This window comes from Lepidochelys kempii, chromosome 2 (assembly GCF_965140265.1).
Source record: "Lepidochelys kempii isolate rLepKem1 chromosome 2, rLepKem1.hap2, whole genome shotgun sequence".
NCBI lineage: Eukaryota > Metazoa > Chordata > Testudines > Cheloniidae > Lepidochelys > Lepidochelys kempii.
In genome coordinates, this window is record NC_133257.1 from 47921070 (window position 1) to 47948040 (window position 26971).

At 39.7% G+C, this 26971-nt stretch overlaps 1 protein-coding gene across 6 annotated transcripts in view; it reads left to right on the plus strand.

The window, feature by feature from the left end:
* MMP16 (matrix metallopeptidase 16) overlaps positions 1-26971 on the plus strand; it is a 250977-nt gene that overhangs the window by 204205 nt on the left and 19801 nt on the right. For 4 of the 6 annotated variants that reach the window (XM_073330638.1, XM_073330639.1, XM_073330641.1 and 1 more), the window contains 2 exons: positions 11507-11645; positions 24875-25025. In XM_073330638.1, coding sequence (XP_073186739.1) covers positions 11507-11645; positions 24875-25025 — 290 coding nt within the window. Of the gene's footprint in view, positions 1-11506; positions 11646-13348; positions 14094-24874; positions 25148-26971 lie in introns of those variants that run through there. The other 2 variants (XM_073330642.1, XM_073330643.1) reach the window with 2 other exon arrangements.

Here is a 26971-nt window from a genome sequence, read left to right on the forward strand (position 1 = left end):
TTCATGTGAATGGTGTTTCAGAAAGCTTTAGAGTTCAATAATACATTTGTACCGTTGAATAATGTATAATAGCACAGGGAAAGATGTTAAGAGAAACAGGGGAAAAAATATGGGTCATATCCTCAGCTGGCATAAATTGGTGTAGCTCCACTGATGTCATTGAACTCAATGTTGCTATACCAATTTACACCAGTCAGAAGCTGGCCTGGTATGTTTACAGTTGAGATTTGAAAAGAGAGACATACTCTTTGAGGCAAAGAAGGTTGTTCCAGATGGTAGGCACAATAGGGGAGAAGATTGTTTTGCACCTGTAGTGGCCAGATGTAAGAAATGACATAACTGAGTCTAGTGCTGCTGTTAGATATGCAGAGGAGATGAAGAATGGAGCAAAGAGACAAGGCATATGAGATAGGTTAGAGCAAGACTCTTGTCATAAATATAAAGGGAAGGGTAAACCCCTTTGAAATTCCTCCTGGCCAGGGGAAAGCTCCTCTCACCTGTAAAGGGTTAAGAAACTAAAGGTAACCTCGCTGGCACCTGACCAAAATTACCAATGAGGAGACAAGATACTTTCAAAAGCTGGGAGGAGGGAGAGAAACAAGGGGTCTGTGTGTCTGTCTATATGCTGGTTTCTGCTGGGGATAGACCAGGAATGGAGTCTTAGAACTTTTAGTAAGTAATCTAGGTAGGTATGTGTTAGATTATGATTTCTTTAAATGGCTGAGAAAAGAATTGTGCTGAATAGAATAACTATTTCTGTCTGTGTATCTTTTTTGTAACTTAAGGTTTTGCCTAGAGGGGTTCTCTATGTTTTTGAATCTAATTACCCTGTAAGATATCTACCATCCTGATTTTACAGGGGGGATTTCTTCATTTCTATTTACTTCTATTTTTATTAAAAGTCTTCTTGTAAGAAACTGAATGCTTTTTCATTGTTCTCAGATCCAAGGGTTTGGGTCTATGGTCACCTATGCAAATTGGTGAGGCTTTTTATCCAACATTTCCCAGGAAAGCGGGGGGTGCAAATGTTGGGAGGATTGTTCATTGTTCTTAAGATCCAAGGGTCTGGGTCTGTAGTCACGTAGGCAAATTGGTGAGGCTTTTTACCAAACCTTGTCCAGGAAGTGGGGTGCAAGGTTTTGGGAAGTATTTTGGGGGGAAGGACGTGTCCAAACAGCTCTTCCCCAGTAACCAGTATTAGTTTGGTGGTGGTAGCGGCCAGTCCAAGGACAACGGGTGGAATATTTTGTACCTTGGGGAAGTTTTGACCTAAGCTGGTAAAGATAAGCTTAGGAGGTTTTTCATGCAGGTCCCCACATCTGTACCCTAGAGTTCAGAGTGGGGGAGGAACCTTGACAACTCTAGAGAGGATTAAAGAACATGAAGAGCAATTTTGAACTAGATCTTGAAATGAATGTCCTGATAAAGAAGAAGGGAGTCAACAAAGGCCTGACACCACAAACAGCAAGTTAATGGCTTTCAGAGACTCTTGATGCCTACTTTAAATTGTGATAGTTGACTCTGAAATCAGGAGTCAAAAGCAGAAAACTAGCTGTGCAACTCACTAAGCAGCAAACATCTAGCTATTTAAAAGCAGTAGCCTCTGCTCCTAAATAGAATTAGCGAGATATTAAAAACTGGATCAAACATTTTAGGTAATATGAAGCAAGTTTTTTTTTAAATGTACTCCGTTAAGGACACCTCTTTTACATGGCAGCTCTTTAAAATAAGTCTAGCACAGAATGGAGACATTTGTCTCTAATATCTGAGGGGAAAAGTTCTGTGCAGATCAAGTATTGATATTTATGAACAATAACACTCTGGATGTATTAAGTTCTAATTGACCATAGTGAATTATCTATTGAGAAAAAGACAAAGTGTGTATGTCTCGCATAGACTTATGACAAAAAAATATAACCTCCTGGGGTTTGTGCAATTTTATATACTGTGCAAATGGTTGAAAACTGTCCTGCTTTTGCTATAACCATGTCTATTGTAATGATGTGCACCACGTTATAGCAAGATAATAGTCCTTTATTGCCTCACTAAATAATTTAGACAATAAATAGCCTAATATTTTCACTAGTAAAATAAAAAAGCCCTGGCTCAGTACAGTTTTCTGTGATTTAACAAGCTGATCTTAACTGTGGCATTTGTGATGACCTGGGAGGCAATTGCTCACTAGCCCTTTCAGCTAAAGAACCAGATCCAGATTAATCCTTTGTGTAATTCCTTTGGCTACAGTAGTATTACACCAGAAATGACTACGGCAGTGATCAAATGACAAAAGCCAGTAGCCAATGCAAAATTAGACAAAAAAAAATTATACCTGGCAAGTCCAGTCAGCTGTATTAGTACTTGAAAACTCAGGGAATATTGAGTGGAGTAAGGGGTACTCCTATCTTTTTAAAAAAAATAATGACGTCAGTGGGAGTTTGCTGGAGAAGAACCTCAAGGCCAGGTCCTAAGATGGTTATAATTAAGATTTTTATAAGTGATGTTCAATACAATTTACCTAATGGAAGGTAGTTTCAGGTGCCTAAATAGGTTGTCAGTGTTACTTTAAAGGCTTGGATTGCTCTTTATTTCTTGACCTTTACAAAAGTGTGCTATGTTGGGTAGAAAGCAGCGCACTGACCTTCTTGAACCAAGCTGTAAAATTAATAAGCTAGATAAGAGGACAAAACAATCTAGGGTAGTGGTAGGTTTGTTTTTGTTTTTTAAATATACTGCTATAAAGTAATGAAGTAGTGCTAATGAGTGCAAGTCCCCCCAGATATGGCAACAACTGGAGTCGTCCCTGTGCTGAACTCAGAAAGTCCCTTAGGAGTTTGGCAATTACTTATACTGCATTCTGTAGGCCAGTGGAAATTCTGTGACCCATCCTTCCTTTTTTGTCAGAAGCAAATGTTCAATTTGGCAAAGAACTATCACCCTTTTTTTGTTGACAACGGCCTATATGGATCCCAGGGGAATCCCATTTGAGTTAGACTGTTCCCTATAGTCTGGAAAGTGGTGCTGGACAGGACTGTGTTATTGCCTGGAGTTATCTATATTTCTCTTTATGTTTGAATCTTAAAAGAAAATAGAACATTGTCTGTCTGAGCCATGAGTCCACTGAATATTGCAAATTGCCACGGGATTCAGTCATCATCATCATAGTATTTAGCCCTTATGTTATTGTTATTATTATGGAAAAGGATTGTTTTCCCTTTCTATTATAACAGAAATTTATAGAAATTGTTGCAGTAGAGTCACCTTTCACCATTCTCCAACGTTTTGTCTGAATTTCTTCATACTTATTTTTTTAAACTCTGTTAAAATTAAAATACATTTGGAATTTTGTAAATTATATCTCTTGGCAGCTTGATGCTACAGACTAAGTCCAAGCAAAAGGAAATTAGAGCTATGTAAAGTCCTCTCTAAAATGCATGACTGTGATTTACAAGATATGCTTTAGTGTACCAGCTGAAATTCTAGCTTTATTAGCTACCCTAAAACTTTATAAGCTGTGTCTGTAAAGGTATGTCCAAACTTTGCTAAATGTGAGGCTCCCATTGGGAAACTGCTGGAAGCCTGAGGACCTCACTGAGCCTGCAATCCAACAAAGCACTTAAGTACACACTTAATTCCATCTCTGTTTAGCAAAGCACTTTAAGCACTTGCTTAACCTGATGTGCTTTGCTTAATCTGAACCTATACCTGAATCGATACCCATTAAAGTCAATGGACCAATTTCTGGGAGAGCTAATGGAAGTTGGCTCAGGCCTGTAGTGTAAATACAATATTTTTCTAAGATTTATATTTACTACTAAATTCAGATAAACAATCTGAAATATCTTGCTTGTGAGGCAAAATGACAAGGTGGGAAAATTCCATCCAGCAAATGTGGTAAAAGATATTAGAAATACAGCAATTCCAAACTGTTGCTGCTTGTTTGCTTCTTCTTCTTCTTCTTTAATAACTGATCTCTGAGATATTGTCTGTGTTATGAGGGTTTTATAGAAAATTTGGGCATGACGAAAAGCCATTTGGCCTGTTGAGACTTATCGTTACATCATTTGTCCCAGAACAGCACCTAGTCATTCTTAGATTGATGATGCCTCAGAAATCTTGCCTGCAAAACTATTCTAAGCATTTATTACTGTCAGAGTGAAAAAGTGCTTCCTAAAGTCTGTTTTGAGGATGTTTTTCCTTAACTTTTACTTACAATAAGCTTTCTTGTCTCAGCATTGTGCTATAATGAAAAAGTAACTGAAGCTGACATTCTCTGCACTGGCTTTCAGAACATATGCTTCAATTAGGTCTTCCTAGATACTTGTTTCTCTCAGTTACCATTTCATTTTTTTTCCCTTTTTCCTGTTCTCATACTGGAATTTAGGCAATTAATCCTAAAAATTGTTTTGCTGTCCTTCCTTAAGTGTCGTAATATATCTTACAGTATAAAGTGGCTAATGCTGAAAATAGTAGTCTAGTGTCAGACAAGCATAGTGAAACTATAATGTATAATAGTATTGCACGAGCAATGACACAGCTAGAAATTAGAAGGATTTTTTGATAGAACTATTTCCAGCCAACCATAATTTTTTCAGAAGAAAACCTTTCATACTGAGAAATCTATTTGAGTAATTTTTGCTAGGTTAACTTCCTCCTATAAATCTGGGATTAACAGGATAACATAAAACTAGCCATATTGGGTCAGACCAATGGTCCACATAGTCCAGTATCCTGTCTTCTGACAGTGGTCAGTGCCAGATGCTTCAGAGGGAGTAAACAGAGAAGGGCATTTATCAAGTGATCCATCCCCTGTCATCCAGTCCCAGCTTCTACCAGTAAGAGGTTTAGGGACGCCCAGAGCAGGGGGTTGCATCCCTGACCATTTTGGCTAATAGCCATTGATGGACCTATCCTCCATGAAATGATTTAATTATTTTTTGAATTCCATTATACTTTTCGCCTTCACAATATCCGCTGCCAATGAGTTCCTCAAGTTGACTGTGCACTGTGTGAAGTATTATTCCAATATTTTTGTTTTAAACCTGCTGTCTAGTAATTTCATTATGTGGCCCTTGGTTTGTGTGTTATGTGGAGTATGAGGGGTAAATAACAGTTACTTATTCACTTTCTCCACACCATTCATGATTTTATAGACCTGTATCATATCACACCTCATTTGCCACTTTTCCAAGCTGAACAAACAATCCCACTGTCTTTAACCTCTCCTCATATGGAAGCTGATCCATACTCTTAATCATTTTTGTTGCCCTTCTCTATACGTTTCCCAATTCTAGTATATCTTTTTTGAGGTGGAATGATCAGAACTGCATGCAGTATTTAAGGTGTGGGTATACCATGATTTTATATAGTGGCATTATGATACTTTCTGTTTTATTATGTATCTCTTTCCTAATGGATCCTAACACTTGGTTAGCTTGCTTGATTGCTGCTATACATGGAGCAGATGTTTTCCGAGGACTATCCACAATGACTCCAAGATCCCTTCCTTGACTGTTAATAGCTATTTTTGCCCCCAATATTTTGTGTGTACAATTGGAGTTATGTTTTCCAATGTGCATTACTTTGCACTTACAAACATTGAATTACATCTGCCATTTTGTTGCCCAGTTTGTGAAATCCCTTTGTAACTCTTCACAGTCAGCTTTGGACTTAACTACCTGAGTAAATTTGTATCATCTGCAAACTTTGCCACCTCACTGTTGTCCAGATCTTTTATAAATATGGTGAACAGCACTAGGCCCAGTACAGATCCTTGGGGGACCCCACTATTTACCTTTCTCCATTGTGAAAACTGATCGTTTATTCCTACCAGTTACTGATGCATGAGAGGGCATTTCCTCTTATGCCATGACTCATTATTTGCTGAAGAGCCTTTAGTGAGGGACCTTGTCAAAGACTTTCTGAAAGTCCAAAAGCATTATATCTACTAGATCACCCTTGTCCACATTTATTGACCCCCTCAAAGAATTTGAATGGATTGGTGAGGCATGATTTCCCTTTCCAAATGCCATGTTGATTATTTCCCAATATATTGTGGTCTTCTATGTGTCTGATAATTCTGTTCTTTACTATCATTTCAACTAATTTCCCTGGAACTGAAGTCACCTGTAGTGCCTTGTTATATTAACAGTCCTCCAGTCATCTGGAACAGAGGCTGATTTAAGCAATAGGTTACATATCAGTTAGTAGTAGTCTGTGGTAGGTTCTTGAGTATTCCCGCCCACCCCCAAGAATGTTAAATTTAATTGCATTATGGTTGCTATTACCAAGTGGTTCTGCCATATTCACAGTTTGTACCAGATCCTGTGCACCACTTAAGTCTGAAGTAAGAAATGCCTCTCCTCTTGTGGATTCCAGGACCAGCTCTCCAAGAAGCAGTCATTAATGGTGTCTAGAAATTTTATCTCAGCATCCTGTCCTGAAGTGGCAATTGCCCAGTCAATATGTGGATAGTTGAAATCCCCCGTTATTATTGAGTTTTCTGTTTTTGTAGTCTCTTTTATCTCCCTGATCATTTCACAGTCACCATCAGTATCCTAGTCAGGTGGTCAGTAGTATATTATTATTGCTATTCAAATATAGAATTTCTATCCATAGAGACTCTATGGTTCAGTTTGATTCATTTAAGATTTTTACTATATTTGACTCTATTCTTTCTTTCACACATAGTGCCACTTCCCCACCAGCATAATGTATGGTGTCATTCCTATATATTGCATAACCTGATATTTTGTTCAACATCTTTATTAATGATCTGGACGATGGGATAGATTTCACCCTCAGCAAGTTCACAGATGACACTAAACAGGGGAGAGGTAGATACGCTGGAGGATAGGGATAGGGTCTAAAATGACCTAGACAAATTGGAGAATTGGGCCAAAAGAAATCGGATGAGGTTCAAAAAGGACAAGTGCAGAGTCCTGCCCTTAGGACAGAAGAATCCCATGCACCACTACAGGTTGGAGACCGACTGGCTAGGCAGCAGTTGTGCAGAAAAGGAACTGGGGATTACAGTGGATGAGAAGCTGGATATGAGTTAGCAGTGTGCCCTTGTTGCCAGGAAGGCTACTGGTATATTGGGCTGCATTAGTAGGATCATTACCAGCAGATCGAGGGAAGTGATTATTCCTTTCTATTCGGCACTGGTGATGCCACATCTGGAGCATTGTGTCCAGTTTTGGGCCCCGCACTACAGAAAGGGTGTGGACAAATTGGACAGAGTCCAGCGGAGGGCAATGAAAATGATCAGGTGCACATGACTTACGAGGAGAGGCTGAGGGAACTGGGCTTGTTTAGTCTTCAGAAGAAAAGAGTGAGGGGGGATTTGATAGCAGCCTTCAACTACTCCAAAGAAGATGGAGCTCGGCTGTTGTCAGTGGTGGCAGAACAAGGAGCAATGCAGTGGGGGAGATCTAGGTTGGATATTAGGAAACACTATTTCACTAGGAGGGTGGTGAAGCACTGGAATGGGTTACTTAGGGTGGTGGTGGAATCTCCATCCTTAGAGGTTCTTAAGGCCCAGCTTGACAAAGCTCTGGCTGGGATGATTTAGTTGGGGGTAGTCCTGCTTTGAGCAGGTGGTTGGACTAGATGACCTCCTGAGGTCTCTTCCAACCCTAATCTTCTATGATTCTATGATTACCATGTCACATTGATTATCATCATTCTGCCAAGATTCTGTGATGCCTATTATATCCATATCCTCATTTAATACCAGGCACTCAAGTTCACCCATCTTAATATTTAGACTTCTAGCATTTGTATACAACACTTATAAGAACATAAGAACACCCATACTGGGTCAGACCAAAGATCCATCTAGCTCAGTATCCTGTCTTCCAACAGTGGCCAATGTCAGGTGCCCCAGAGGGAATTAACAGAACAGGTAATCATCAAGTGATCCATTCCTTGTCTCTCATTCCCAGCTTTCTGGCAAACAGAGGCTAGGAACACCATCCCTGCCCATCCTGGCTAATAGCCATTGATGGAACTATGTTTCATGAATGTATCTAGTTCCTTTTTGAAACCTGTTATAGTCTTGGCATTCACAGCATCCTCTGGCAAGGAGTTCCACAGGTTGACTGTGTGTTGTGTGAAGAAATACTTCCTTTTGTTTGGTTTAAGCCAGCTGCCAATTAATTTCATTTGATGACCCCCTAGTTCTTGTGTTATGAAAAGAAGTAAATAATACTTCCTTATTTACTTTCTCCACACCAGTAATGGTTTCATAGACCTCAATCATATCCTCGCTTAGTCGTCTCTTTTCCAAGCTGAAAAGTCCCAGTCTTATTAATCTCTCCTCATACAGAAGGTATTCCATACCCCTAATCATCTTTGTTGCCCTTTTCTGAACCTTTTCCAATTCCAATATATCTTTTTTGAGATGAGGTGACCACATCTGCAATGCAGTATTCAAGATGTGGGCATACCATGGATTCTTTTAGAGGCAATATGGTATTTTCTGTCTTATTATCTATCCTTTCCTAATGATTCCCATCATTCTGTTCGCTTTTTTGACTGCCGCTGCACATTGAGTGGATGTTTTCAGAGAACTATCCACAGTGACTCCAAGATCTCTCTCTTGAATGGTAACAGCTAATTTAGACCTCATCATTTTCTACGTATAGTTTACATATATGCTTATAAAATTTGTCAATATTTAGCTGTCTGCATTCATGTGATGAAAGTGAGTGGGACTCGTTTTGATTTGATTGTTTCTCTTCAGATACTATCTGCACATTATCAACTTTTATCTTCTCCTCTGTACTAGGATATAGAGAATCCCCATTAGTAAATCCTCCCCTAAAGGATGTGTCTGTCCAAACCATGTGCTCCTTCACACCTGTCGGCTTTCCTTCAGCCCTTAGTTTAAAAACTTCTCTACAACCTTTTTTAATTTTATGTGCCAGCAATCTGGTTGTTTTGGTTTAGGTGGAGCTCTTCTTTCCTGTGTGGGCTCTTCCTTTTACAAAAGTTTTCCCAGTTCCTAATAAACCTAAATCCCTCCTCCAAACACCACTCATTCAGTACCTGCAGTTTTGCCTATCTAACTGGCTCTGTGTGTGGAACTGGAAGCATTTTGTCTTTAATCTCTTACCTAGTAACTTAAATTTGACCTCCAGGACCTCTCTCCTACCTTTCCCTATATCATTGGTACCTACATGTGTTATGACCACTGGCTCCTCTCCTGCATTGTACAATGAAACAACCCTTTCTATTCTGGATGCACTTAGGCAGTGTCTATGTAAGGTTAATATTTTCTTCACAAATTTGTGAATAGTTGCGTCAGTGGGAAAATGAACTAGAGAGAGATGTAACTTATGCTTGAGAAGGATGATGAATACAACCCATTGTATGCCTGCTCCAGCAAAAATATTAGTTTGGTTTCAAAGCTGCACCAGTTCCTAGAACACTACAGATCTGCTTTGCTTGACAGGCTGACCTATTCAGAGAGAATGTCTGGGCTGCCATGCAACAGAGATGTGACAGGATGCGATATTTTTCTGTTTTGTTTTGCGTTTTTTTCCCCAGTAATATTAATTCTGTATTTCTTATACCGTTGGGATTTCATAATAAAGGGTAAGAAGAGGGATAACCTTTACTTGTCCCAGGAAGGTGGTTCAGCATGTTCATTATTTCAGGGCTATCATCTGTCGTAGAGTAATTAGGTTTGCAGTCCACACACAAAAGGGGTAAGCACTTGATCAGGGCCCCTATCTCGGCATGTTGATACGGTTGCACTGGAAGAAGTTGTGGTTACAGTGTTGAAGAGATATAGCCAGGGCAGCTTTTCCTGCATTCCCCTCGGGCTGACAAAATAACTTCTATACATTCCCCAGCTTGGGCAGTGCACCCTCAGCCTGGCTCAGTCACTCAGCAGCCATAGTTTAGCCCAGTGGTTCTCAAATTTTAGCAACCCGAGGACCCCATTTTGATTTAAAAATTTTCCGCGGACACCAAGCCCCCTGCTCAGCCCCAGGCCCCACCCCCACTTCACTCCAGCCCCAGTTGGAGAAACGCTGGTTTAGCCCATAAAGATATGCCATTGTAAACAATGAAAACACAAGAGAACGGAGAGTCTACGGTACTGACTGTGCCATGGGAAACATAACCTTTCACCAGCTTGGATGCTGTTTATTATCACATATAGGGACAGAAAGTCTTTGCCACGTGATGATCCATGTGCTGTGAGTTGATGGTCTTAGTGCAATTCTTAGTGGAATGACTGCTAACAGGGAGGCCAGGGCCAACAGTTTTGATGGTAGATTTGCAATGTGGACACTAAGACTACAACATTCCAAATCTCCTATCACAAATTTTGATCCTGGTCTCCTTGTTCTCAGTCACTGCAGAGAAGAAGTGAATCACATTGCAGAATGAACTATCCACACAGCCCTGGAAATAGTCCATTCATACCAGGGCTCGCACACCATAACTGAGCCCAATCCAGTTAGAATTGGCGGGCTTCATTCCACTGACTGCCCTGAGCTTTGCTTTAGGCCCATTGTAAGGATGGGGTGGGGCAGATCACAGTGATTCTTCCTAGGCTGTATCTGTTCTGTGCAGAGAGGGCTTCAGTCTCCAGGGATGTCCATCTGACACTTTTCAGATTAATAATAAATTCACATCATGGGGAACATACAGATCTGGGTATCTGCAGTCTTGGAAGATGACATGAAATTGATTGTTTGCCAAATATATGATGAGGCTGCTGCCAGGCACTCACTCATATAACTTAATACAGGATTCGGAAATATGCAGTGAAATACTGAGGGCTCAAATCTGGCCTTGATTGTTCACTCAAACTAGGGGCTTTGAAAAGAAACAGACCAATAGGGTTTTTATTATAAACTCTTCCTAAACAAATGCCTGACAAAGGACTGGTTATGTTAAATTTACTGGGCTTTCCTACAGAACAACAAATTTAACTAGAGTGGACTTGGGTGTTTTATGCACATCTTACTTTTAGACATTGCAAATATATCAGATATTCTAAAATTAGTGCTGTAATTCAATGGAAACATGGACCCCAAATCTGCTTTTAGCTACCCCATTGTAAGCCTAAAATAGTTCCATTGTGTTCTACCAGTGTAACTGAGTGGAATTTGAGCAGTGGTATTTTGCAGTACACACACTCTCCTACATTTCATTTTTAAGCAAAATGGACATCTGTTATAGGACTGTCAGCTCTTTGGTAAGAATTATCCCCAAATTTTTGCCTCTCCTTTGAATGCACCTTTGCTTTGTTTATTTTTGTTTTTAAGAAATCATTAGATCACTCTTTAAGAGGGACATTTTTTTCCTTCCTTTTCTCCTCTGAGGGAAAACTCAGCTCTGTGCTCCTTCAATATTAATACAAATATGGTTAGACACATAGGAAAGTTTGTTGTCCTAAACTGACATTGAATGGCTTTTCCATCTGTCAGAAACAGATCAACAAGGATAGAGGCCTCCAATGTGCTAAGAGATGCATTTGTTTGCTTTCCAGGATCAGTGGTTTTGGCGTGTTAGAAACAACAGGGTGATGGATGGATACCCCATGCAGATTACCTACTTCTGGAGGGGTTTACCTCCAAGTATCGATGCAGTCTATGAAAACAGCGAAGGGAATTTTGTTTTCTTTAAAGGTAAGAAGGGCAAGAAATCTAGGTGACATTTACAGGCCTGCCGACACCCCATAGAAACATTTTAAAACTTTCTTCTTATAGTGAAGTAAAATCTTATTTATTTTCACTAGTGGCTTGTCATACCCACTGCAAATTCAGAATGTAGAGAATTAGCAAATAAGTGAACAGATAAAAAAACAAGCATCTAACATACTTTGCACACTTGGCAACTATGGTTATTATTAATGATAATGCTTCATATTTGTAATTTTGGGGTATATTTTGTAAAACTAGTGAAGTCTTACTAGTAAAGACCATACAGCAATGATCTGCTATTAAGTCTTTGCTCACACTTTGTATGTGTGAACTACAAGTTGTCTGGATTAAGAAAATATGAATGAATGAGATTCTTTATATTTTTTCTAGTTCTCTTTCTTCATCTCTCTTATTACTAGGGTATTTGCATATTTCTAAGTGGCATCTGTTCCTGCTGCATATATTTTATCATGTTATCTGTGCCACGTTCTAATTATTTGGTCTGGAAATTATGATGCTACAAATTTGAGGTGGGAAATGAATTATTAACAGATATCCCTGTTTCATGCAAATGTCCCTAGTCATTTTTTAAGAAGAGGAAAAATCCCAGAAAATAAGGTTATGTGGATTGAATTGTTGCTAAGCAATTTGGTTTTTTTTAAAGTTTTACTCCAGGCATCAGCTGTTCTTTAAAATGAAAGTTCTTAAATATGCATCTAATTTAGATTTAATGTGAAAATTATACTTTATGTTAGATAAATAGTAGTTTATCATTGGAACCTGTTCATTGGGAATGAAACCAATGTAAAATGTAATTACTTATAAGGTAAGAATTGTGAAAACAAAGGAGAATGTGATTTGAGAATGAGGAATCCAGTTGTGAAGCTATTAGAGTTAGCTATCTGGATTGTAACTGGCTCTGTCCTTTTTCATATAATTGTGCCTATGGAAAGGCAGAAGAACAATGCAGACATTTTCCCTGCCATTTTTTCAAAATATGAACAAAGTTCTCAGGTCAAAAAATGGACCCACCTGTACTGTAGTAGAACTATGGTCACCTCTGGAGTGTGAAGGGGTAATTGTAATTGTGCAGAAATACTACACAACAGTTTAATACAGGCAATGAAGATGAATAGTGTGTTCACTTAATAAAAATAACTTGCACCTTGTTTGAGATGTAGAAGTTACAGGTCTTTGTATTTACATTATTTACCGTATGTTAACACACAACACATGCCTTTTATGTCTGCATGCATGCATGTGCTAAATTCTAGAGCCAGCTCATAAAATGTTTACCATATGATAAACTGAATTTTATTTTCCACTTTAACCTTCTCAGTAACACTCTGCCTCCTAATCTTTCTCCATTATGAACAATGTTCAAAACCTCCAAGCAACAGTTGGCATTTTCTAATATAAAGGTTGTACTGTACCACAAAAAAAATGTCATGCATCCCTCTACTCCCATCCTTCCGAATAAAGCACTTGTAGGAGGGTGTTATGACTGAACTAATCAGCGAGCAAGAGGCAAAGATCTGTCAGTCACAGGTAGTGTATAAGCACCAGTCTACCCATTTCTTCCTGGTTGTTTGCCTTTTGCATGCTGGAAGGGTAGAGCAACAGCTGTCTCCGAATTCACCCGCTGTGCTCTCTTTCTTTCTGCCTTATTCATTCTTTTCCTATTCTAGCCCAATAAAAGATGAAGAAGCATAGAAGCAAGGATAAAGGGAAAGGGAGAAAAAAGCAGCACAAAAGAGACATCAACTCTCCCGTGTCTGCTCTCTCCAGGGCCCCAGTTACACAGAGAGTAAAGCAGCAGAAGAGAGAGATTTACCTCCTCTGCTTCCATCCAGGAACCAAGGAATCAGGGAGGAATCAACCAATGTGCTGCATATCAACTCCTCCTCTCCCCACCTTTTCGGCCTAGCCATGTTGTTGTAGGGTGTTTGTTCTATCTAGGTTCCTGGTTAGGTGTTTTCTGTCTGGGTTTCTATAGGGTTGCCCATCACTGTGTTATTTAGAACCTCTCTCTATCAGTGGCCCAGTGGATTTCATAAGCCCAGCTATGAAAACCTAGAAAAAAACCTAGAAAAAAAGATAATTTTTTGAGGGTTTGGTTTTATTTGTTCATACTCAGTCATCTCTCCCGCCAGCTGTGCAATTGGATTAATGGCACTAAGGCAATTCTACTTTAAAGAAGAAGAAATATAAAATAGGAACTAAATAAAAATCTTTAAAACAAGCTTACATTTTCTAGCAGACCTGTGCTGTTAAATACAAGGAACATGCAGATGATCTGTAACGGTGGTATGGTATGCAAGTGTTATTCTCATTCCTTTAGGACAATCTTCATAATTTATAGCTCTGCTATCCCAAATTCATACTAATAAATCCTATCACCACATCCGTATATTTTCTGTATTGTCTGTCTGTGGAGACCACTGATTTTAGGGGCATATTTAATAAATTATGGCTACTTGTAAAAAATTTGCTGCTTTTGTGGAATCAAGTCTCCCTTTCTCTGAAGAGCATTGAGACTTTTGGTTTTCAATGTGAACTAGTTTTATGTCCCTTCAATATACATTAATATTTATTTATACAAGGAAAAACATTTGTAAAAATTCAGTAGTACACTTGGAGAGTATGACTATAAAGCAATGCTTGTTGTTTTGGGGAGTTGAAGTCAGCCTTCTTTCTTAAAAAGAAAAGGAGTACTTGTGGCACCTTAGAGACTAACCAATTTATTTGAGCATGAGCTTTCGTGAGCTACAGCTCACTTCTCTGAAGCCTTCTTTCTTGTGGCTCATAATGCACACAAGGTATGTGGTTTAACATAGAAGGCTGCTTATAAAAAACAGATGCTTATATTCTTATTGTTAGTCAGTACTAACATCCATACTGAATAATAATAATAAAATAACACCAGAAAGGTACATATATATTTTTAGAATGGCAAAAATGTAGATAGTAAAGTTTATTCTGTGTACCTTTTGGAATTTAAATAGTGTTAAAAATGAAACTGTCAAGACATCTGCATTGTTGAAACCTATCGCCAGCCAAATGTAGCAATGGCAAAGCTATTGTAAAATTCATACTACGACTTCCACCATAACTCTCAATAATTCTTATCCCACTACTTGACAGTTTCATTTTGAAAGCTAAAATTTACTTGTAGTGCGGCATGACGAAGCAGTAAATAGGGAAGTGACAGGGGCCAGCTACATAAATAGGAGGACTTGGAAAAGCTTAGAGGAAAAAGGGAGGAGGACAAAACATACTGGGATTGAGGTCCAAAATATTTAAATATTGGGGAGAAGAGAGTTCCAGAATGTGAATGAGGAAGACAAAGAGACACGAGAGTAGGTTTTTTAATGGATTTTATTGCCATGAGTAGAGTTTTTCTTAATATTTATTATATTAAATACTTTAAATACTGTACACAGTACTTATAAAATGCACATACCATAATTCCATTTTTGCATAATAACTACATGAACAGAATACTCCACTTAGTTCTTGAGAACTCAAGAAACCTTTGATTAATTTACATCCTGATTATATACAAAAGGGGATGTAGTATAGTTGATATCTTCTGTGTGGTTGGTTGTAATGGTCAGTAGATAATTAAAAAGTCCAAAATAACCAATATTTACTATCAAAACCTCAGTATGCTACAGCAAACATATATACTCATTGTGTGTGTCCTGTATTTCTCACCAATTTTCAGAATGTCAACAATAGATTTTCAAAGACTTCAGGTAGTTACAATCACAGTCCATATTTTTCAAGTTGTTTCCCTGTGGTGTTGGGTATTTAGCTAATCATTATTGCAAAAAAACCAAAACATTTTGACTTTATCACATGCTTCATTCTCAGCCTGTGACCTTGCCATCCTGCTTGTTGTTATATTAGGGAATAGATGGTGAAAAATGAAACATTCAGAAGATTGACCGGACTTTATGAAACATGATGATTTATTAAAATCTATGAGAATAATAAATCCACAAACCAGACCTGAAAGGAACAACTTTGTAAAACAAATGTAGTGCTTGCTGCTGCCAAGGAGATGCATCACTTGCATTATTATATGAGTGACCATGTATCTGGAAGAAGGATCAAACCATTATTGTTCAAATAATATCTGGTTTTCTTTCCTTATTTTTATTGTAATCATCATGAATAAACAGGTCTTCAATACATTGTTCTTATAATTTATTAAAGAAACTATAAACTAAATGAAAGCAAATAATGAGTAATGTGACTTAAGTCCTCATTTTGGATACATTTTTAAGACACTTCAAATTAGCTTGCTAAAACTAGAAATAGACGGAATTAATCCTAGTTACAATCAAGCTTCCTTTGCTCTGATCTGTAACTTAAATTCCCCTTAGTATTCAGTTCTGAGTGTGAAAGCTTCAGATTCTTGCTGAGACTCTCTGAACTGCAGTCCTCCTCCCACAAAATGCTTCCCTGACCAACAGTCAACCACTTTCCAATATCATTTCTCCATGTGAGGGAAGAACAACAACAACAAAAAGCTGCAGCCAGACAGAACACTTTAATAATGGTCACAGTTAAAGCGGACTAACCATATCTTAGAATGCAAATATTAAATGGTGTCTAGTTACAGCCAATAGCAGTCTTGCCTATAATTGCTAAAGTGCTCAGTGTCCTGCAGTCTCAGGTTTAAGTTCTCTCCAGTTACCCTCAACAATGAACTTGCTTAAATAAAAATAAGAAATTTGCTAAGGAGGGTTTAATTAAGAGTCTCAGTCTAGTCTTGCATTCCCGGTACACATTGCACTTTTTTCAAATGTGCTCCTGCTCCAACACCCCCTGGATATACGAAAGATATTGGGCTCAGTTATGCTGTCCTTTTATAATATTCATGTTCAGCCTGGTTATTTCAATGGTTGATCATGCATATGTGAGGGCAAAATTTGACTCATTGGATACAGCTGGCAAATATCATTTCCTAACAACTTCCTTTATTTTTACTCCTTGTGAGACATGGAAATAGTCAGTAATATTGCATACATTGTAGAACATGCCTCTTCATGCTGCCCAGCAACTGTCATTTTGAATGATCTTCTACAACAGAAATGACCTGGCATAGTATCGGTCATTGAACACCATCTGTTGTTTGCACCATAAGTACCAACTGGAAGGGTCCAAAAAGCATGATCCTTCTCTCAGTATTGAACTTCCAACTATGCTGCCTTTCTGAAGCCATCTATTTATATACAGCCAAGTGAACCAGTAGTTTTGAGACTCAGAGGTATAATTCAGCTGAGAAGGAGAACTGTGAAATACTAAAGGTGTGACCACCTGAAATGAATGTCTGAAACCCTCAGGATAGAGCCTTATCTTCCCTAGGATTAAGTTTTGTGGAACACCCTAATTAAATTAAATGTAATGGCCTTTAGGTTATCACAGACCTAATCTTTTGTGCATTTCAAAGGATCACTCTTCATAGGCTAGCACTTCTTTATTTTCTGCACTTTACAAAGCTCCCTGTAGGTCTTCTCTGAACACTTTCTTCCTCCTGCCTGGCATATGCAATAACTGTGAAGAGGATCAGTGTTTCTCAGTGTATAATGTCAAAGCTGGTGTCTTTGATTGCCTGTATCACATCACCTTCATATCCTCATCTTCCAAATAAATACACATTAACAACCTATAGAAAAGAGAGTTGACCACACCTTCCTGTTTTACACTGAGCAGCAGCCCCTGCTTGAAATGGAAATGTAATCATGGCTTACTTCCTTCTAGGAAATTTCTAGAGAAGACACCAAATTATGCAGTTGACAGCTTGAACATCTGAACTCAAAAAGAGTTTTATTGTGGTTCTTGTCTTATTGCATATTGGAAAATTAAACATAAATTATATTTATTATCTTTTTAATTAAGTAAAAAGTTCAAGTTTTATGATGAACATACAAGTGGGTTCACCACTCTTTTCCTTATGATTTCTTTTGTCACAAAGGTGCTAATAGCTGCTTCAGTATTTTTAAGGCCACATTAATGTACATAAAAAGAAAAGGAGTACTTGTGGCACCTTAGAGACTAACCAATTTATTTGAGCATAAGCTTTCGTGAGCTACAACTCACTTCATTCTTATGCTCAAATAAATTGGTTAGTCTCTAAGGTGCCACAAGTACTCCTTTTCTTTTCATAGAATCATAGAATATCAGGGTTGGAAGGGACCCCAGAAGGTCATCTAGTCCAACCCCCTGCTCAAAGCAGGACCAATTCCCAGTTAAATCATCCCAGCCAGGGCTTTGTCAAGCCTGACCTTAAAAACCTCTAAGGAAGGAGATTCTACCACCTCCCTAGGTAACGCATTTCAGTGTTTCACCACCCTCTTAGTGAAAAAGTTTTTCCTAATATCCAATCTAAACCTTCCCCACTGCAACTTGAGACCATTACTCCTCGTTCTGTCATCTGCTACCATTGAGAACAGTCTAGAGCCATCCTCTTTGGAACCCCCTTTCAGGTAGTTGAAAGCAGCTATCAAATCCCCCCTCATTCTTCTCTTCTGCAGGCTAAACAATCCCAGCTCCCTCAGCCTCTCCTCATAACTCATGTGTTCCAGTCCCCTAATCATTTTTGTTGCCCTTCGCTGGACTCTCTCCAATTTATCCACATCCTTCTTGAAGTGTGGGGCCCAAAACTGGACACAGTACTCCAGATGAGGCCTCACCAATGTTGAATAGAGGGGAACGATCACGTCCCTTGATCTGCTCGCTATGCCCCTACTTATACATCCCAAAATGCCATTGGCCTTCTTGGCAACAAGGGCACACTGCTGACTCATATCCAGCTTCTCGTCCACTGTCACCCCTAGGTCCTTTTCCGCAGAACTGCTGCCTAGCCATTCGGTCCCTAGTCTGTAGCTGTGCATTGGGTTCTTCCGTCCTAAGTGCAGGACCCTGCACTTATCCTTATTGAACCTCATCAGATTTCTTTTGGCCCAATCCTCCAATTTGTCTAGGTCTTTCTGTATCCTATCCCTCCCCTCCAGCGTATCTACCACTCCTCCCAGTTTAGTATCATCCGCAAATTTGCTGAGAGTGCAATCCACACCATCCTCCAGATGATTTATGAAGATATTGAACAAAACTGGCCCCAGGACCGACCCTTGGGGTACTCCACTTGATACCGGCTGCCAACTAGATATGGAGCCATTGATCACTACCCGTTGAGCCCGACAATCTAGCCAGCTTTCTACCCACCTTGTAGTGCATTCATCCAGCCCATACTTCCTTAACTTGCTGACAAGAATACTGTGGGAGACCGTGTCAAAAGCTTTGCTAAAGTCAAGAAACAATACATCCACTGCTTTCCCTTCATCCACAGAACCAGTAATCTCATCATAAAAGGCAATTAGATTAGTCAGGCATGACCTTCCCTTGGTGAATCCATGCTGGCTGTTCCTGATCACTTTCCTCTCATGCAAGTGCTTCAGGATTGATTCTTTGAGGACCTGCTCCATGATTTTTCCAGGGACTGAAGTGAGGCTGACTGGCCTGTAGTTCCCAGGATCCTCCTTCTTCCCTTTTTTAAAGATTGGCACTACATTAGCCTTTTTCCAGTCATCCGGGACTTCCCCGGTTCGCCACGAGTTTTCAAAGATAATGGCCAATGGCTCTGCAATCACAGCCGCCAATTCCTTCAGCACTCTCGGATGCAACTCGTCCGGCCCCATGGACTTGTGCACGTCCAGCTTTTCTAAATAGTCCCTAACCACCTCAATCTCCACAGAGGGCTGGCCATCTCTTCCCCATTTTGTGATGCCCAGCGCAGCAGTCTCGGAGCTGACCTTGTTAGTGAAAACAGAGGCAAAAAAAGCATTGAGTACATTAGCTTTTTCCACATCCTCTGTCACTAGGTTGCCTCCCTCATTCAGTAAGGGGCCCACACATTCCTTGGCTTTCTTCTTGTTGCCAACATACCTGAAGAAACCCTTCTTGTTACTCTTGACATCTCTGGCTAGCTGCAGCTCCAGGTGCGATTTGGCCCTCCTGATAACATTCCTACATGCCCGAGCAATATTTTTATACTCTTCCCTGGTCATATGTCCAACCTTCCACTTCTTGTAAGCTTCTTTTTTATGTTTAAGATCCGCTAGGATTTCACCATTAAGCCAAGCTGGTCGCCTGCCATATTTACTATTCTTTCGACTCATCGGGATGGTTTGTCCCTGTAACCTCAACAGGGATTCCTTGAAATACAGCCAGCTCTCCTGGACTCCTTTCCCCTTCAAGTTAGTCCCCCAGGGGATCCTGGCCATCTGTTCCCTGAGGGAGTCGAAGTCTGCTTTCCTGAAGTCCAGGGTCCGTATCCTGCTGCTTACCTTTCTTCCCTGCGTCAGGATCCTGAACTCAACCAACTCATGGTCACTGCCTCCCAGATTCCCATCCACTTTTGCTTCCCCCACTAATTCTACCCGGTTTGTGAGCAGCAGGTCAAGAAAAGCGCCCCCCCTAGTTGGCTCCTCTAGCACTTGCGCCAGGAAATTGTCCCCTACGCTTTCCAAAAACTTCCTGGATTGTCTATGTGCCGCTGTATTGCTCTCCCAGCAGATATCAGGAAAATTAAAGTCACCCATGAGAATCAGGGCATGCGATCCAGTAGCTTCCGTGAGCTGCTGGAAGAAAGCCTCATCTACCTCATCCCCCTGGTCCGGTGGTCTATAGCAGACTCCCACCACTACATCACTCTTGTTGCACACACTTCTAAACTTAATCCAGAGACACTCAGGTTTTTCTGCAGTTTCGTACCGGAGCTCTGAGCAGTCATACTGCTCCCTTACATACAGGGCTACTCCCCGACCTTTTCTGCCCTGCCTGTCCTTCCTGAACAGTTTATAACCATCCATGACAGTACTCCAGTCATATGAGTTATCCCACCAAGTCTCTGTTATTCCGATCACGTCATAGTTCCTTGACATCACCAGGACCTCCAGTTCTCCCTGCTTGTTTCCAAGGCTTTGTGCATTTGTATATAAGCACTTAAGATAACCTGTTGATCGCCCCTCACTCCCAGTATGAGGCAGGAGCCCTCCCCTCACAGACATTCCTGCCTGTGCTTCCTCCCGGTATCCCGCTTTCCCACTTACCTCAGGGCTTTGGTCTCCTTCCCCCGGTGAACCTAGTTTAAAGCCCTCCTCAGTAGGTTAGCCAGCCTGCTGGCAAAGATGCTCTTCCCTCTCTTCGTAAGATGGAGCCCGTCTCTGCCCAGCACTCCTCCTTCATGGAACACCATCCCATGGTCAAAGAAACCAAAGCCTTCTCTCCGACACCACCTGCGTAGCCATTCGTTGACTTCCACGATTCGACGCTCCCTACCTAGGCCTTTTCCTTCCACGGGGAGGATGGACGAGAACACCACTTGCGCCTCCAACTCCTTTATCCTTCTTCCTAGAGCAACATAGTCCGCAGTGATCCGCTCAAGGTCATTCTTGGCAGTATCATTGGTGCCCACGTGGAGAAGCAGGAAGGGGTAGCGATCCAAGGGCTTGATGAGTCTCGGCAGTCTCTCCATCACATCGCGAATCTTAGCTCCTGGCAAGCAGCAGTCTTCTTGGTTTTCCCGGTCAGGGCGGCAGATAGATGACTCAGTCCCCCGGAGGAGAGAGTCCCCGACCACCACCACCCGCCTTCTCCTCTTGGGAGTGGTGGTCGTGGAACTCCCAACCTCAGGACATAGCATTTCATGCCTTCCAACCATCGGAGTCTCCTTCTGCTTTCTCGCCCCAGACATATCATCTGGTCCACTCTCCACAATGGTACCTGTGGAGAGAACAGACTATTTTTGCGAATACAGACTAACACGGCTGTTACTCTGAAACCTGTCATTACTGTACATGGTCCTGATGAGTTTTCTACATTTTGCTTAAGAAGAGAGTCTGGTTATATGTGCGTAGGTCTCTCCACCAGACATGAAATGAAGGGAAGTCTTTCCATGAGAATCTTCTGTAAGACACCTTTCAGAAGGTCTTTCTTTTCATTACTGGAAGGCAGTATTAGGTTCGCAGTATAGGAGCACACCAGTGGAGAATATGAGAAAACTAGGTAGAATGACAGAAATTTCCTAGAGAAACTATAAATCTCATATAAAGAAAAGGAGTACTTGTGGCACCTTAGAGACTAACAAATTTATTTGAGCATAAACTTTTGTGAGCTGTAGCTGTAGCTCACGAAAGCTTATGTTCAAATAAATTTGTTAGTCTCTAAGGTGCCACAAGTACTCCTTTTCTTTTTGTGGATACAGACTAACACGGCTGCTACTCTTGAAACCTATAAATCTCATATGTTCACACTTCCTTCCTCTGGTCTGATACATTGGAAAATGTATTGAACCAGGCTTCTACAAATGCCTTCTTGAGCACCACTACTGACCTGGGACTTTGTGTCACCTGAAGGATGCTAAAGAGTAGTGTTGGGGATAGGGCAGAAGATGGAAGGATAGGAAATTTGCATGTGAAAAAGGGATGGTTCTGAGATTTGCCAGGAAAAGTATCCTCAGGCAAGCTGGAATGCCTCTGCTTGATAGTGAGGGTGACAAGCAGCTGCAAAGACACTGATAAAAGATTTACTTTGCAAGCCCACATGGGAGGGATTAAAACTGTATCCCCTTTCCTAATTAAAAATGTGATGAAAAGGAAAGCATGCTGTAAATTGATAAGGTACAGGTGACAGGATAAAGTCTTCCTTTACTTTTTTTAAGACTTCCCTTATTTAATACCACAGAGGGATAACTAAAATATAAAACAAACTGTGAATACAGCTTTCTGGTTTTTCCATCTCAGTGACTCTGGCATAGACTTGATCCTAGGTCTGTGGGGCAAAGTTAAGTTTCCTCATAAAATATTTACATAAGAGAATGCCTAAGGATAGATAAGTGTTTGTGAAGCAGCCTGCCCAGCCACATAGCTCATACAATGAATAGTATGTACTGCCACTCTTATATCTGTCATGTGCCACTGGGCTATCTGCGCAGACGTGTAGTTAGGCAAATGCATTTTAAAATGTCTTTTCCATTGGCTGTCATAAATAAGGGTGTTTCTGGATATAGTGGGTTGGGAGAGACCCATTTTTGATTTACATTTTTTGGATCAGATTCACCACTGATTTATTCAAATTTACACTAGTGTTAATGGTCATGGTTGAAACTCCACTTATTGGCAACTTAGAAGTGATGAATAGGACTGTTATGACTTCAGAAAGGGAGACACTGGTGGAAATAAAGTTCAACACAGGCAAGTCCATTGATGCACCAGCTCCCCTGAGAGGGTCTTATTGTGGGGAGCTGCAGTGAATTTCAGATGGGTTCCACCTGTTTTATGCCAGGTCCCTGATCATTGGTCTTCATTCTCTCTCTTTGTACGGGAAGGCCCAAGAGGTCTAATGATTTTCATTACCTTTCTCTGGACCTTTTCTATTATGCCAGTCTAAAGGATTGTCAAGTTGTTGACAGGCCTTCTAAGTAACAGTTACTCCTCTCAGAGATTAATATTGTTATTAGTAATAACATTTTTAGCAACATGCATGACCATAATGTTATATAGAGAGAGGATAAATACATGGTCCCTACCCAATGGAGCATACAATCTAGCATAAACACAATATGACATCACACAGGGACAGATGACATAAGACACAGGAAAAGGGAAGACACTGAACAAACTAAGGTTTTGGGATGTTACTAGTCCTAAGGTATGCATCATATTAGGACTCCTCCCCGACCTTTTAAAATTAACACAGATTGTATTAGGTTGCCATGAGAATATGAGCCATTATTGAAGTGACTGTGGTAAGAAATCTAGTGATCAACTAGTCTGACCTCCTGCATAACACAGGTCATAGAACTTCCCCTAAATTATTCCTACAGCATCTCTTCTGAAAAAAAAATCCAGTTTTGATTTTAAAATTGCCCATGATGGAGAATCCATCATGACTCTTGGTAAATTGTTCCAATGGTTACTTACCCATACCATTAAAAATGTACATCTTATTTCAAGTCTGAGTTTGTCTAGCTTCAGCTTCCAGCCATTGGATCATATTATGCCTTTCTCTGCTAGATTGAAGAGCCCTGTGTATAAACCCCACACTAGAAGTGAAAAGGTTAAGAAGCAATTCTGGGCCCAAAAGACCCTGCCCAGCCACACCTGCAGAAAATGCTCTAGCTAGAGGTAAAGTTTCAGAGGGAGCCAAAAAACTCAGAAGGGGCCTGACAAGGCAGGGAGAGCTGGGGGGGTTGTAGAAGTTGATCAGGAAAGAGAAATAAAGCTATCTGACAAAAAAGAAAAGGCAATTTTGTAGTGGAGGAAGTTAGTATCCTCCCTGGACCTTCTCCAGACTTCTATGACTTGGGAGAAGATTGAAAGGAAATAGATGCATGGAGGAAGCTGGAGTTGTAGACTGGTGGAAAAGATTGAATGGTGAGGAAAAGGAGCACAGATTATAATATTTTTAAAAGTGCTAATGTGTTTTAGGCACCCAAGTCACTTTCGTGCATCTGAAAATGTTTCTCAAAAGGTAAAATTTTCTTCCAATTTACTTCAGTGGCAAAACTCCCATTGAATTAAAGGGGGCCAGGATGTCCCCCAGAGTCTTTAGTGCCTCATTTCCTCTCTTTGCTTGCCCAATGGAAGAAAAGTGATAGATTTTATGTTCAAATATTTTCCTAAAATACTTTAAAAATTAACTAGTATATCATGTGTAAACATTTTAACTCTCTGTATCACAATAGAGCACATGGTAATAGGAGTATATGGTGTCTAGGAAAATCAGAATTTCTAGGGGTTATGCTTTCTTTAAAAAATATAAATTTTACCCTAAAATTCACCCAGCTGCCCTTGTGAAAAACAAATCTGTTGTGTAGTGTTGCTCTTGTAAAATGGATTACATTGCACCACCTCCCGAGGTGACTTCATTTTCAGTCTGAGTATGATTCTTATATGGATTGTCTGCACAATTTTCTGGGGTACTATTGAATAAAAATTGCTGTACAAATATAAGATGTCTGTCAGCCATACCTCATTTTATTTTGCAGTATCTTCACTAATAAAACATTTTCCAGTTGAATATATTTAGCAGAATCAGCATATTGCTTTATTCCTTTGAGCTGTCTTTCTTATTTCCTTAGAGTATTTTAATTGTAATACTGAAAGCTCTGGAAGTTAACTTATATATCTGCTTTTGTTCAGGTAACCAGTTCTGGGTCTTCAAGGATACCACTCTCCAGCCAGGGTACCCTCATGATTTGATAACACTTGGAAGTGGAATTCCTCCCCATGGTATTGATTCAGCAATTTGGTGGGAGGACGTTGGGAAAACCTACTTCTTCAAAGGAGATAGGTTGGTAGAGGAATCCTAGAAGGAAGTTATTTGATTGATTAATGTCAGCCAAGACATATTTGTTGTTTCCTCATACTTCCCCAAAGAAACAATTTGATCCATTTAGACTATTAAATATGAAGTGTGGGTGAGATTCACCCCGGTACAGAGGGCCATCAACAAAACATATGCATTACTTAACGCCTATTGTGAGGACTTAAGTGGTGCCTTTACTTGTGCTATCCTTCTACAAAGGGCTGAGTTTCACTCTACATGTTTTCCTCTTCAGTGTCTGTAATTTATTTCACCAAAATGCTGGGGGGTTGGGGGTGGGACGGGGTTATTTGAAATCACTTCAATTTTGAGGCTTCTTTTCAGATTATTTTTCTCTGAGTTTTTATATTTTTCTTTGAATTTTCCAGGAGAAATTTTTGTTTTTGTATGAGCTCACTGAAATGTTGGGTCTCCTTTTTTGGTGGGCAAGCTTTTTTAAGAATCAGCAGGAAATTCAGAATTTCAACTAATTTAAACTTAAATATTCAAAGTAATGTAATTAAAATGTAATTTCAGTTTCTCAGTCATAGTTCTCTGATCTTCAATCTTAGCTTCCATTTTCCTCATGCTTCCCCCCCTTCATTTCTAATCCCTACCATGTAAGCAGGAAGGGCCTGATCCAAAGCCTGTTGAAGTTCATTAAAATGGCTTCTGTGCTACTGTTTAGAAATGAGGTTGGAAAGGGAAAAAAGTCAGAGAACTTCTTGAGCAGTTTAGGATCATGCTTTAATTGAATTACTGTTAAATAAATTTTACAGTCCCTTTACAGGAGGCGACATGTTCTTGTGGTTAATAAAGCACAGAACTGGGAGGTAGGAGATATGTGTTTTGTTCCAGATGTGAAACAGATTTGCTATGTGACTTTGGGCAGGTTATTTAACGACTCTGTGCCTAGCTTTTTACATCTATAAAATTAGGCTTAGAATATTTATCAAGAGGAGTAATTGTTTTGTGAAGCACTTTAAGTGATGTGACTTTGTAGACATACAACACATTACTATTATTAAAATTATATTTGTGTTTGTTGCTTTCTTTGAAGCATCTCGCTTCAAAAAACAAATTATTATAACTACTACTATTATTACTCTGTGTCATTTGGATTTCAGTATTTTAGGACATTAAAAGTGTTGTTGGGTATCTTAAGACATATGTTTTAATATGCTGTATAGCATGTCAGTCATACTGCTGTTAACCATACTGGTCTGTTTGTTTGTTTGTTTGTTTTGGTGGAACTAGGTTAACAGTATACTAAAGAACACCACAATTTTTAAAAAATATATAGATAATCTTCATATTTCTGGAGCATTCATGGGAAAGGACGCAGGCAACTGAACCAAATTTCTGGTGTTTGAAACATATGTTTTCTTTCAAACGTATTCCAAACAATCAGCCTCCACTGTGAACAAAACCAGTTCCACAATTTGCATCCTGTGACTGAGAAGATTTTTTATTTAAGCTTATTATCAGTTAATAGTTTTCTACCTGCATGTTTCTGGGAAAACATGTACATTAAGAGTCTTATGTGAGCTATACTTTCTTTCGGCTTTACTCAAAAGAGACATTACATAATAGATTTTCATGCATAGACAGCTAGTTCAAGTCAAGACCTTCCTAAAAATCCTGTTAGCAGTAACACAAACCAGAGAACTATCAAAGGAAACTTCTATTGATGGAGAAGTTTCTACTTAGAGCCATAACAAGCATAATGAGGCTCAGCAGGAAAGAAAATGCAGTACAATATGTAAGGAGAAAATCAAAGAACATGAGCCTTGCAGAGATAATTGAACTATTATAGGATATTGACCACCAGTGGGAATAAACCCATATCCCACTAAGCTTTTCAGTATGTATTGTTTATATCACAATTTTTTCTTAATGTAATGTTAGGGTTGAATTCTCCTGCTGGTTTTAAT